Below are 12219 nucleotides of genomic sequence, written 5' to 3'. Positions count from 1 at the left end.
CGTCCTCCTGAACATTACCGAGACGGGAGTGGCTGTGGATTCGTCTGTTATTTATTAAAGGGATTAAAAGCTTTTTTAAACTATCGCTGAGCTCTCTCACTACTGTAACTCAGCTGGATTCAAGTGCATTCTGAACAGCTGGTGGAGAACGGATCTCCACTCCCCCGCCCCGTAATATCCATCCTTTGTTTTTCTTTAAAAAAAACAAACAACCTAACAGCTTTTAAACATTTTAAAGGCACCCAAAGTGGCATTTAGTAACTCGCCCTAGTAGTTCTAGCCCAGGACTTGGTTTCGGGAGGTTCCCAGGATGCCGGGAGGACCACGTGCAGGTTGTTCTCCTTCAAAGTCACCGACCCGGTCAGGGATTCGTCCGTTCAGTCGCATTTACTGAGCCCTCACTGTGCGCTGAGCACTGTACTAAGCCTTCGGAGGGTGTAATACAAAAATAGACAGCCATATTCCCTGACCACAACGAGTTTACAGTCTAGAGCGGGGGAGGAACATCTAACTTTCCCTCTAGTGACTAGCAAGGACGACTTCTCCATTTACCTCAACTCCTCTTGAACCGAATGGAATCGTCTGCCTGCACAACTAGCGGCGGTAACGCTTTCCATATGCTTACCACCCACTGTGTCAAGAACCGTTTTCTCTTGTTTGGGTTGAAACTCTCACCTTCAAGCTTCAGTGGGTGCCTCTCTCTGGCCTGGGACTGTGGGATTTGTTGAACAATCATTTCACCTCCTCCCGGCCACAACCTTGGCGATTCTGTAGACGGCAACCAGGTCCTCTCTCGGTATCCCCTTTCCGGAAGAGTCCCGATTCATGAGGAAGCCTGCCCATTCCGCTGACCAACCTGGCTTCCCTTTCGTGTCCCTTCTCCGGCTCCTCTGGGGCAGTTCTTCCTCAAATGTGGTAACCTGAATGAGTATTTCAGGAATGGGCGCGCCACGGTTTCATAGAGGGGTAAAACTGCACCTTTCGGTTCATTTTCTCTCTCTCCCTCCCAGCATGCGTTTGGTGTTTTTTGGCTCTGGCCACGCGTTGGATTGAAAATTTTAAAGGACAGTTAACTCATAAATTGTTTTCCCAAGTCAATCTATTGCGTTTTTTGAGGGCACACTCTATGCAGAGCAGTGTCCTAAGTGCTTGGGGAAGTACAACGGAGTTAATAGACATGATCCCCGCGCTCAAGGCTTTTCAGTCTCAGTCCTGCTACTGGAAATTCTGGATCCCCTCATCGTGTAGCTGTAATTTATATTAATTTTTCTCCAGATACCAATGAACCGCTCTCATCGAACAGCTTACGCACCTAGCGCTTTTGGACTCGGCCTTCTGCGGTCACTCTGCTGTTCATCCGGAGACATAGCACGGCCCAGTGGAAAGGGCACAGGCCTGGGAGTCAGAGGACCTGGGTTCTAATCCTGACTCTTCCCCTTGACTGTTGCGTGACCTTGGGCAAGTCACTGCACTTCCCTGTGCCTCAGTTTCCTTATCTGTAAAATGGGAATCAAATGCCCGTTCTCCCTCTCACTTAGATTTTGAGCCCCAAGAGACTGTGTCTTACCTGATTTTCTTATATCAAAAGCATTTAGTGCAGTGTGTTGGAAACAAGAAGTCCTTAACAAATGCCACAGTAATTATTAACAACTGTTAATAGTTGCTATTTTGCCACTCGGACAACTTGAGTATCACCTGCACCTTGGGAGATTTTCCCCAAGACCCCTCTTCCAGATAATTACAATAAATTATAAATATAGGGAAGTGGCAGAGTATAGGGATATGCACATAATTGCTGTGGGGAGAATATCAAAGTTCTTGAAGGGTTCAGAACTAAAGTGAACATCTACCCCAGTGCTTAGAATAGTCCGCGACCATAGTAAGCTTTTTAAAAACGCCATCATTCTCAATTATTCTGTTAAACAAAACCGATCCATAGTCAGATCTCCGGGGGATCCCCATCACTTACCCCGCTCCATCCTGAAATGTGTTCACATTTATCCCGATCCTCTGTTTACTATCTTTCAGACAGAACGTTCCCTCTAATCCCATGACGACTCCATTCTTCAACTTAATACTGGATTCTACTCATTTGCCAGGTTTCTTTTCCCCGTGTCTACACTGCTGGACATCCTAATTGTAAAGAAGGTTGTAGAACCCTAGGCTTTATATCACCTGGCTTCCTGAAACCAAACCCCTGGTACTGTTTCTTCTAGTCAGTAGCGGTAGCCAAGTGCTCCAAAATAATCCTTCCATCATCTTCATCGTGATCGGTATTCACTGAGAGCCTACTGGTTGCAGAGAAATGTACCGATCAACTTGGTAAGAATATACCAAATAAGAAGACACGGTCCCTGTTCTCGCAGAGATTAAAATCCAAGAGGGGAGACGATCATTTAAAAGAAAAAGTATACAGCTCTCGGAAGTAGCATGGATAATGTAGGATGAACTATATCAACATCATTATACAACAGCAGCGTGGCTCAGTGGAAAGAGCACGGGCTTGGGAGTCCGAGGACCTAGGCTCTTATCCCGGCTCCCCCACTTATTTGCCGTGCAACCTTGGGTAAGTCACGTCACGTCTCTGTGCATCAGTTACCTCGTCTGTAAAAAGGGTTTTAAGACTGTGAGCCCTATATGAGACAACCTGATGACCTTGTATCTAACCAGTGTTTGGCACAGAGTTAGCGCTTAACAAATACCATCCTTATTATTACTAATAAGTACTAGGTATAGGTATAAATTTAAAAGTGCTACCCTTTTTTCAACTATCGCTGAGCTCTCTCGCGACTATAGATCAGCAGGATTCAAGTACATTCTGAACAGCTGGTCAAGAACGGATTCTCCCCGCCCCCCAGCATTTCCCGCCTCTGTTTTTCTTAAAAAACAAATGTAAAAACCTAAGAGCTTTGAAACATTTTAAGGGCATCCAATATGGCATTAGTGACTCACAGTTGTAGTCCTCCTAGGCCAGGATTTTGTTTCCGACAGGGCCCCGGAATGATTGGGGTGCCCTGTGCAGGTTGTTCTCCTAGACAGTCGTCGACAGAGATGGGGATTCATCCATTCAGTTTGTGAGATTATAGGGGTGGAAATCAATGAGGGAAGGTTTCCTGTAGGAAATGCTATTTCGGAGAGACGGGGAACTGATCTTGTGGATTTGAATGAGGAAGGTCTTTTAGGGCAGGACGAAGGTGGTCCATGACAAAAGTGCAGTAGATAAACCTGGAGGAGTGGAGAGTGTGAGCTGGGAATAGCAGGTGAAGAGAGCAGAGATGGAAGACTAACAGAGGGCTGCCGGAGAGCCTTTAAGCCAGGAATTTCCCACTTGAGATGCAGCAAAGGGAAATGAGACACAGCGAGGCCTAGTGGATAGGGACGGGCCGGGACTTGGGTTCTAACGCCGGCTCCCTGACCTGTCTGCTGTGTGATTTCGGGCAAGTCACTTCACTTCTCTGTGCTTCACTTATGTCATCTGTAAAATGGAGATGAAGACCGTGACTCCCATGTGAGACAGGAACTATGTCCCACCTGATTAGCTTGTATCTACCCCAGCGCTTAATACAGTCCTTGACATTCAGTAAGTCCTTACAAATACCACAAATAATGAGAGAGATCATTTCTGAAGAGCAAAGAGACAGGAGAAGAAAGATGATCTGGGCAGAGCAAAGGTCAGTCAGAGGAGGCCCAAAAAATAGCGAGGAGACTTTATAGGGTAATCTCGCCGGCAGACCGGGAGAGCTTGAACCAGGAGGGAAACCCGTGGGAGAAGAGGTAGCGGGGAGCAGGGAAACGATGTGGGAAAAAAATAGCAGCATGAAACAGACCCCAAGTGAGAGGTAAAAAATAGCGAGGAGTTAAAGACGATACCAAGGGTCAGGAGGCCGGTGACCAGCTGCCACTCGTGTCTACCGAAGAGCAGAAACGTTTCCAACGGAGATGAGGGATGCAGCAGACTCCGACCAACTCCACGAAGGCCCCGGGGGGCTACGGCTGAGCACAGATCCTGCCGTTCCCACCTGGGGTTTGCCCGATGCCCAGACTCGAACGAAACCTCCCCCCTCCCGCACTGATTCACCCCTTTGCACCGCTGACCTCGGCTCCCTCCGTTTGTGTCTACCGCGGCCCTTAGAGGGAGGAGAAAACGGCAGTCACGGAGGGGTGGGAGGAGCCCTCAAAATGCTGGTCCAGCAGGAAGCAATTCCCACACCTGGGCCTGGGGATACTTACGAGACAGGAACACTTAGTGCATCTGTTGCCTTCAGGCTGAAACTCTTCCCCTTCCCGGTACTGCACCCCCTCGAACACGCAACCTGAAAAGAAGAGCAGAGCCGGGTCAAGGAGCCGCCCCTCCCAGACGACTCCACCGGCCCCCACCCCGAAAGGGGCAGGTATTCAGGCACCCCTAAGCCTTAGAGAAATACATTCCTTCTCACTATACCTCCATCGCATCCATCTCACCTCGGACCCCTCGCCCACGTCCCGCCTCCGGCCCGGGACAACCCTCCCTCCTCAAATCCGACGGACAGTTATTCTCCCCGCCTTCAAAGCCTTATTGAAGGCCCATCTCCTCCAAGAAGCCTTCCCTGACCAGGCCCCCTTTTCCTCTTCTCCCACTCCCTTCTGTGTCACCTTGACTTGCCCCCTTTATCCATCCCCCGCCCATCCCCACAGCACTTATCTACGTATCTGTAATTTATTTCTTTATAATAATGTCCGTCTCCCCCTCTAGAACGTAAGCTCGCTGTGGGCAGAGAATGTGTCTATCTTTTGTTATTCTGTACTCTCCCGAGCATTTAATAGAGCGCTCTGCACACAGTAAGTGCTCAATAAATATGATGGATAAATAGGATGTATAAGTACGCTAAATATGAACATGATGGGGGGGGAGAGAGGCAGGAAAGGAATGAAGAGGTCCTCGGGACTATCAGGGACCACTTTCCGCCTCTCCCCTAATGGTCTGCTGGAATTTAGCAATGGAGAAAGGCTTCCTGAAGTTGGGCGGGTGGGGGGGGGGGGGGGTCGGGTGCAGTGCTCAGCCTTATTTACGGGGAGAGGCAGCGTGGCTCAGTGGAAAGAGCCCGGGCTTGGGAGTCAGAGGTCATGGATTCGAATCCCCGCTCTGCCACTCGTCAGCTGTGTGACTGTGGGCAAGTCACTTAACTTCTCTGTGCCTCAGTTCCCTCATCTGTAAAATGGGGATGAAGACGGTGAGCCTCTCGGGAGACAACCTGATTACCCTCTATCTCCCCCAGCGCTCTGCAGAGGGTAAGCGCATAACACGTACCAACAGTATGATTATTATTATTATTCATCAGAAGGGATTTCACTGAATGCAGTAGGACAATAATATCGTTTCTATTCACGCTCTTGTACTCTCCCAAGTGCTTAGTACAGGGGCTTGGCACATAGTAAGCACTCGATAAATACTGCTGATTGATCGATTACGGCCAGCGGAGGAGAGTGGGGTTCTTTCCGAGACACTGTCCTTAAACCCTCATCATTCGGGGAACTTTTGCACTTGATTTTTTAAGAGAATGAAGCCTGGCGCTCCTGTCCAGGAGAAGCACCGAGCAACCACAAACTACCCCAACACCACTGATTAAGCATTAACAGGCACTGGGTGTGAGTTTCAGAGCCCATACTTAAAAATCGGCCCGGTACCTCGTTAAAGAAAATGACCTGCTTTGGGAGCCTAAATCGGGCCTACCTAGGGATAGTCAAGCATCTTGGTTGTGGACTAAAACCTGCTGAAAAGCTTTGGTTGAGCGTCCACTTTTTACTCTGCTAATACCTGGGCAAGGACTCCCCACAGCAAGATACGGGCAGGTGCTCCGGGCGGCTAATAATAACGGTTTTTGTTTAGCACTTACTATGTGCCAAGCATTCATTCATTCAATAGTATTTATTGAGCGCTTACTATGCGCAGAGCACTGTACTAAGCACTTGGAATGGATAATTGCGCAACAGACAGAGACAATCCCTGCCCGATGACGGGCTCACTGTTGCAAGTGTTGGGGTAGATACAACGTCATCAGGCCGTCCCCCGAGGGGCTCGCGGTTTTATTCCCCATTTTAGAGATGAGGTAACGGTCCCATTAAAGGGAAGTGGCTTGCCCAAGGTCGCACAGCAGATGAGTCCCACTGGACCACATGTTGGTAAGTCAGGCTCCTTGCCACCTCCTCAAAGAGGGCGAAGGGGACGGTGGGCTGGGAATGGCTAAAAAGCAAGGGAGAAGTTGGAATCAACTGCACGAACGGCTCCGTTCGTTCTTCCGAAGGCCCGGACAAATCAACCCATCAATCAGCGGCATCTATCGAATGCTTCCTGGGTGCAGAGGAGTCTACTGAGTGCCTGGGAGGGGACAGTAGCCCTAGTAGCGATGATCCCTCCTTTCGAGAAGCTTACACGCTAGCAGGGAAGACAGATATTAAAATAAATTACAGGTAGGGAAAGCAACCAAATGTAGTAATAATCATAGTGATAATTACGGGATCCGCGAAGCATTTACTAAGTGCCAAGCGCTACTCGAAGCACTGGGGTAGATACAGGGGAATCAGGTTGTCCCATGTGGGGCTCACACTTTTAATCCCCGTTTTACAGGTGAGGGAACTGAGGCACAGAGAGGTTAAGTGACTTGCCCGAGGTCACACCGCAGACAGGTGGCGGAGCCAGGTTTAGAACCCACGTCAGAGAACCCGGAGAAGCAGCGTGGCTCAGTGTGGAAAGAGTACGGGCCTGGGAGTCAGAGGTCATGGGTTCGAATCCCCGCTCTGCCACTTGTCAGCTGTGTGGCTGTGGGCAAATCACTTAACTTCTCTGGGCCTCAGTGACCTCATCTGTCAAATGGGGATTAAGACTGTGAGCCTCACGGGGGACAACCTGATGACCCTGTATCTCCCCCAGCGCTTACGACAGTGCTCGGCACAGGGTAAGCGCTTAACCAAGACCGACATTTTTATCATTCTTATTATTATTATGTCCTCTGACTCCCAAGCCCGGGCTCTTTCCACTAAGCCTCGGGACAAGTTCTGGGAAGGGAAGGGATGGAGTGAAAATAATAATAATAGTTTGGGGACTTAAGCACTTACTATGTTCCACACACTGTCCTAAGCAAATCGGGTCGTAGACAGTCCCTATCCTACAGGGGGTTCATAGTCTCAACCCCCATTTTACAAATGAGCAACTGAGGCCCGGAAAAGCCAAGTGACTTGCCTAAGGTCACACGGCCGACAAATGGCAGAGGCAGGATTAGAACCCAGGTCCTTCTGACTCCCAAGCCCTGCTTCTAAGGGCTTGGCAAGGAGGGAGGGAAAACAGGAGGGAAAATAGGGCGGGGAATTGAGAGATTAGTCAGGGGAGAACAATTTAGTAGGGGTTTGAAGATAGGTAGAGTGACTGGCTGTTGGATATGAAGGGGGAAGGAGCGTCAGGAGGGAAGGAGGGTGGAAGCAAGGGAGCGGTTGAGAGAGAGATGAGGTCAGAGTAAAGCGAGCAGGTTGATATTCGAAGAACGAGGCGTGACGACTGGGTCACAGCGCGGAAGGAGGGAGAAGCAGCCTGGCTCAGTGGAAAGAGGACAGGTTTGGGAGTCAGGGGTCACGGGTTCTAATGTCGGCTCCGCCACCTGTCAGCTGTGTGACTCTGGGCAAGTCCCTTCACTTCCCTGTGCCTCGGCTCCCTCGTCTGTAAAACGGGGACAAGCTGATTACCTCGTACCCAGGCGAGCACTTAGAACCGCGCCTGGCACGTAGAGAGCACTAGAAAGAGCTTAAAGAATAGAACCTGATATTCACGAGAAGCAGCGTGGCTCCACGGAAAGAGCCCGGGCTTGGGAGTCAGAGGTCGCGGGTTCTAATCCCCACTCCTCCACTTGTCTGCTGTGTGACCTTGGGTAAGTCACTTCACTTCCTCTGTGTCTCAGTCACCTCATCTGGAAAATGGGGATTAAGACTGTGAGCCTCACGTGGGACAACTCGATGACCCTGTATCTCCCCCAGCGCTTAGAACAGTGCCTGGCACAGGGTAAGCGCTTAACAAATACCATCATTATTATTATTCCCCATTAGACCGTAAGCCCGTCAACGGGCGGGGATCGTCTCTACCTGTTGCCGAACCGTACATTCCAAGCGCTCAGTACAGTGCTCTGCACATGGTAAGCGCTCAATAAATACTACTGAATGAAACAGAAAGCGCTTCAAGAATCCCATCATCATCATCATCATCACTGATCTGCTGGGTGACCTTGGGCAAGCCACTTAACTTCTCTGTGACTCAGTTTCCTCTGGCTCAGTGGAAAGAGCCCGGGCTTAGGAGTCAGAGGTCGTGGGTTCTAATCCCCGCTCTGCTGCTGGTCAGCTGTGTGCCCTTGGGCGAGTCACTTAACTTCTCTGTGCCTCCGGTCCCTCATCTGTCAAATGGGGATTAAAACCGTGAGCCCCACGTGGGACAACCTGATCACCTTGTGTCCCCCAGCGCTTAGAACAGTGCTCGGCACATAGTAAGCGCTTGACAGATATCACAATTTAGTTATTTTTAAATGGGGATGAAGACCGTGAGCCCCACGTGGGACAGCCTGATTCCCTTGTATCTACCCCAGCGCTTAGACCGGTGCTTGACAAATACCATAATTATAGTATCATTAGTATTGTTATTAACAGGGAGATGAGAGAGCGGACTGAGCACCTTAAAGCCGACGAGGAGGAGCTCGCGCTCGCCTCGGTGTTGCATAGGCAACCCCTGGAGGCTTTGAGGGTTAAAACCTGGGAACGTGGGGAAAGCGGAGGGGGAAGAGGGAAGGAGACGAAAGACGTGAAGGAGCGAAGGAAGAGGGTGGGGGAGAAGGAGGGCAGAGGAGAATGAGAGGGAGGAAAAAGATGAGGATCATTCTAACATTGGCCCCCCCTCGAGATGGCCAGCGTGGAACCAGCCCAGGAAAAGAGATTGGGGCGGCCTAGGGCCCCGATCATTTCTTGGCGTGCCTACTCACAACATCGGGAAGAATTTCTAACCTCAAAATTCCCTTTACCACCAAACGGGAGGGCGAGGAGCCAGGGGCCCCCCGCAGTTTTATTCACACACAAGCTCCCGGGGGAGCGTCCCCGGCAAAACCGGAGGAGAAGCACGATGGCCCGGGGGGATCCCGCCGGATGTCTCCAAGCTGCCGTCTAAGCAGTGAGCGCTCCAAGACACGCGGCCTCCCCGACTCGTCCCACGCTCGAAAAGGAGCAGCAGAGAGCAGGCTCGAGGGGAGCGGCTCTCGGTTTCCAGAAGACATCTGGTCGACTCATCACCAGACCCAGCCCGAGCCAGGGGATTGCGGCACTGAGCGCTAAAAAGGCACTTCTGGGAACGCAGACGAGCCGCAGTTGAGACCTTCCAAGATAATCTCTACCTGTAGCCCTCCGGGGTGGAAACCCGGCTCTCGAGCCCGCGCTCTGCCAACGCCAAGACCTACAGCGTGTATTCGCGGAGCTGGGCCAGCGGGGGAGACCGCGGGCGGGCAAGACGACCTGCTCGGCAAACAACGCTTCTGCGGGTCCTCAAACCCGCCGGGAGAAGAATTCCAGCCGGGAAGGGAAAAGGGCAATCCCGGGAGCGATGCGCCAGCCTCTGCGCGGTTGCTCGGAGCCAGGGATTCCCGATCCGCCCGGAGGACGTTACCTGGACAGGTGGGGCAACAAGCCCCCTGATGCTTGGAAGGGTTCTCACAGTGGACCACGCACTGCACTTCCGATTCGGTCACCACGCCTTCCTGCAAAAGAGAGGACCACAGGAGGAGTGAGTGATAACAAGGAGAATTGCTGGAGAACTGGTTCAACTTTTGCCGTGAGCCCCATGTGGGACGGGGACCGGGCCCGACCTGATTGACCTCTATAATAATTACAATCGTCGTATTTGTTAAGCTCTTACTATGTGCCAAGCACTGTTCTAAGCGCTGGAGTGCATACAAGGTCATCAGTCCCTGTCCCACGGGGGGCTGACGGTCCTAATCCCCATTTTACAGATGAGGTAACTGAGGCGCAGTGAAGTTAAGTGACTTGCGGACACGTGGAGGAGCCGGGATTAGAACCCAGGTCCTCCGACTCCCAAACTCATGCTCTAGGCCTCGCCGCCAGGACTTACTACAGTGCCGGACACATAGTAAGCGCTTAACAAATGCTATCCATTATCACTATGTGCCAAGCACTCTAAAACGCTCTGGGTTAATGTGAGGTACGGGTCCCCGACCTGATTATCCCGTATCTGCCCCAGAACACACTTCAGTCAGTCGGTCGTATTCATTAAGCCCTTAGAGTGTGCAAGGCTCAGTGGAAAGAGCCTGGGCTTCGCAGTCAGAGGTCCTGGGTTCGACTCCCGGCTCTGCCACTTGTCAGCTGTGTGACCGTGGGCGAGTCACTTCACTTCTCTGGGCCTCAGTTCCCTCATCTGTAAAATGAGGATGAAGACTGTGAACCCCACGTGGGACAACCCGATGACCCTGTATCTCCCCCAGCGCGTAGAAGGCTGCTCTGCACCTAGTAAGCGCTTAACAAATAACATTATTATTATATAACAACATAACGGACACATTCCCAGCTCACAAAGAACTACAGTGCCGGACACATGATGAGTGCTTAACAAATACCACACACTACTACTATGTGCCAAGCACTACATGAAGCCCTGGGGTTGCTATGAGATCATCAGGTCTAGTACAGTCCCTGTCCCGCTCGGAACTCACCATCTAAAAAGGAGGGAAAACGGGTATCGAATCACCATTTTATAGATGAGGAAACGGAGGCCCAGTGAATAATAACTGCAGGACTTGTTAAGCGCTTACCACGTGCCAGGCACTGTACTAAGCGTTTGGGGGGGGGGGGGGATACGAGCAAATCGAGTCAGTCACGGTCCCTGTTCTATGTGGGGCTCAAAGTCTCAGTCCCCATTTCACGGATGAGGGCCCAGAGAAGTGATCCGTCCGAGGTCACACCGCACACGAGTGGCGGAGTCAGGATTGGAACCCATGACCTTCTGACTCCCAGGCCCGTGGGAGTCCATCCACTCGCCCGAGATCATTCCGGAGACAAATGATGGAGTCGGGATTGGAACTCAGGCCTTCTGACTCCCAGGCCCGGGCACCTTCCATTAGGACATGATACCTAGGGGGAGATGGCGGAACAGGGGGTTACCTTAAGTTGCCTCAACTGGTAACTGGAGGATGTGGGGAGTGCTAGTCCAGGTTTTTTTTCCTCTGATATTTGTTAAGCACTTACTATGTGTCCAACGCTGTTCTAAGCTCTGCGCTAGATAAAATTCAATCAGGTTGGACCCAATCCCTTTCCCGCATCTAAGTAGGAGGGAGTAGGATTTAATTGCCACTTTACAGTTGAAACTGAGGTACAGAGAAGTTAAGTGACTTGTCCAAAGGTCCACAGCGAGCAACTGGGACAGCTGGGATTAAAACTTCGGTTCTCCAACTCCCGGGCCCGGGCTCTCTCCACAATCCAGGCCGCTTCTCAGCGAGGGATTCTGGCTGGGATACGGTCTTCGCTTCCTCCCTAATATTTTCTCTGGGCATCCTGGCCGCCTGCCTCTGAACTCAAACGTGGTGCGGACTCAACCTCGACTTTAACTTCGTGTCCTTCCTCAAGCCCTCCACCACTCTGCCCCCTCCCACCTCACCTCGCTAATCTCCTACTCCAACCGGCCCACACACTCTGCTCCTCTGACGCCAACCTTCTCGCCGTACGTCGATCTCATCTGTTTCACCGCCGACCCCTCGCCCGCGTCCTGCCTCTGGCCTGGAACATCCTCCCTCCTCAAATCTGACAGACAGGGACTCTCCCCCACCTTCGAAGCCTTACTGAAGGCACATCTCCGCCAAAAGTTACCCTTTCCTCTTCTCTCACTCCCTTCTGCATCGCCCTGACTTGCTCCCTTTCTTCATCCCCCCCCCCCCCATCCCCGCGGCATTTATGTACGTATCTGTTATTTATTTATATTAACGTTTCCCCCTCTAGACTGGGAGCCCGTTGTGGGCGGGGAATGTCTGTTTATTGCCACGTTGTACTCTCCCAAGTGCTTAGTACAGTAAGTGCTCAATAAATGCACCTGAATCAAGGAATGAATTCTCCCATCACACTTCTCCCCGCAGCCTCTCACTGAAACATCCCAGATCAAACGCTGAAAAAAATCTCCCGCTCCCTCTCTGCCGACCACCCGCCCAGCTTTCCCCT

At 51.4% G+C, this 12219-nt stretch overlaps 1 protein-coding gene across 3 annotated transcripts in view; it reads right to left on the bottom strand.

Moving 5' to 3' along the window:
• Positions 1-12219, bottom strand: part of BMPER (BMP binding endothelial regulator) — a 235034-nt gene that overhangs the window by 136990 nt on the left and 85825 nt on the right. For all 3 annotated transcript variants that reach the window (XM_039915096.1, XM_029049425.2, XM_039915095.1), the window contains exons 5-6: positions 9665-9755; positions 4231-4313 (exon numbers count right to left, since the gene is read on the bottom strand). In XM_039915096.1, coding sequence (XP_039771030.1) covers positions 4231-4313; positions 9665-9755 — 174 coding nt within the window. The remainder of the gene's footprint in view (positions 1-4230; positions 4314-9664; positions 9756-12219) is intronic.

The sequence above is a fragment of the Ornithorhynchus anatinus genome, chromosome 21, assembly GCF_004115215.2.
Source record: "Ornithorhynchus anatinus isolate Pmale09 chromosome 21, mOrnAna1.pri.v4, whole genome shotgun sequence".
NCBI lineage: Eukaryota > Metazoa > Chordata > Mammalia > Monotremata > Ornithorhynchidae > Ornithorhynchus > Ornithorhynchus anatinus.
Note: the sequence above shows the minus strand (reverse complement) of the source record. Positions and strands in the feature narration are given on the sequence as shown.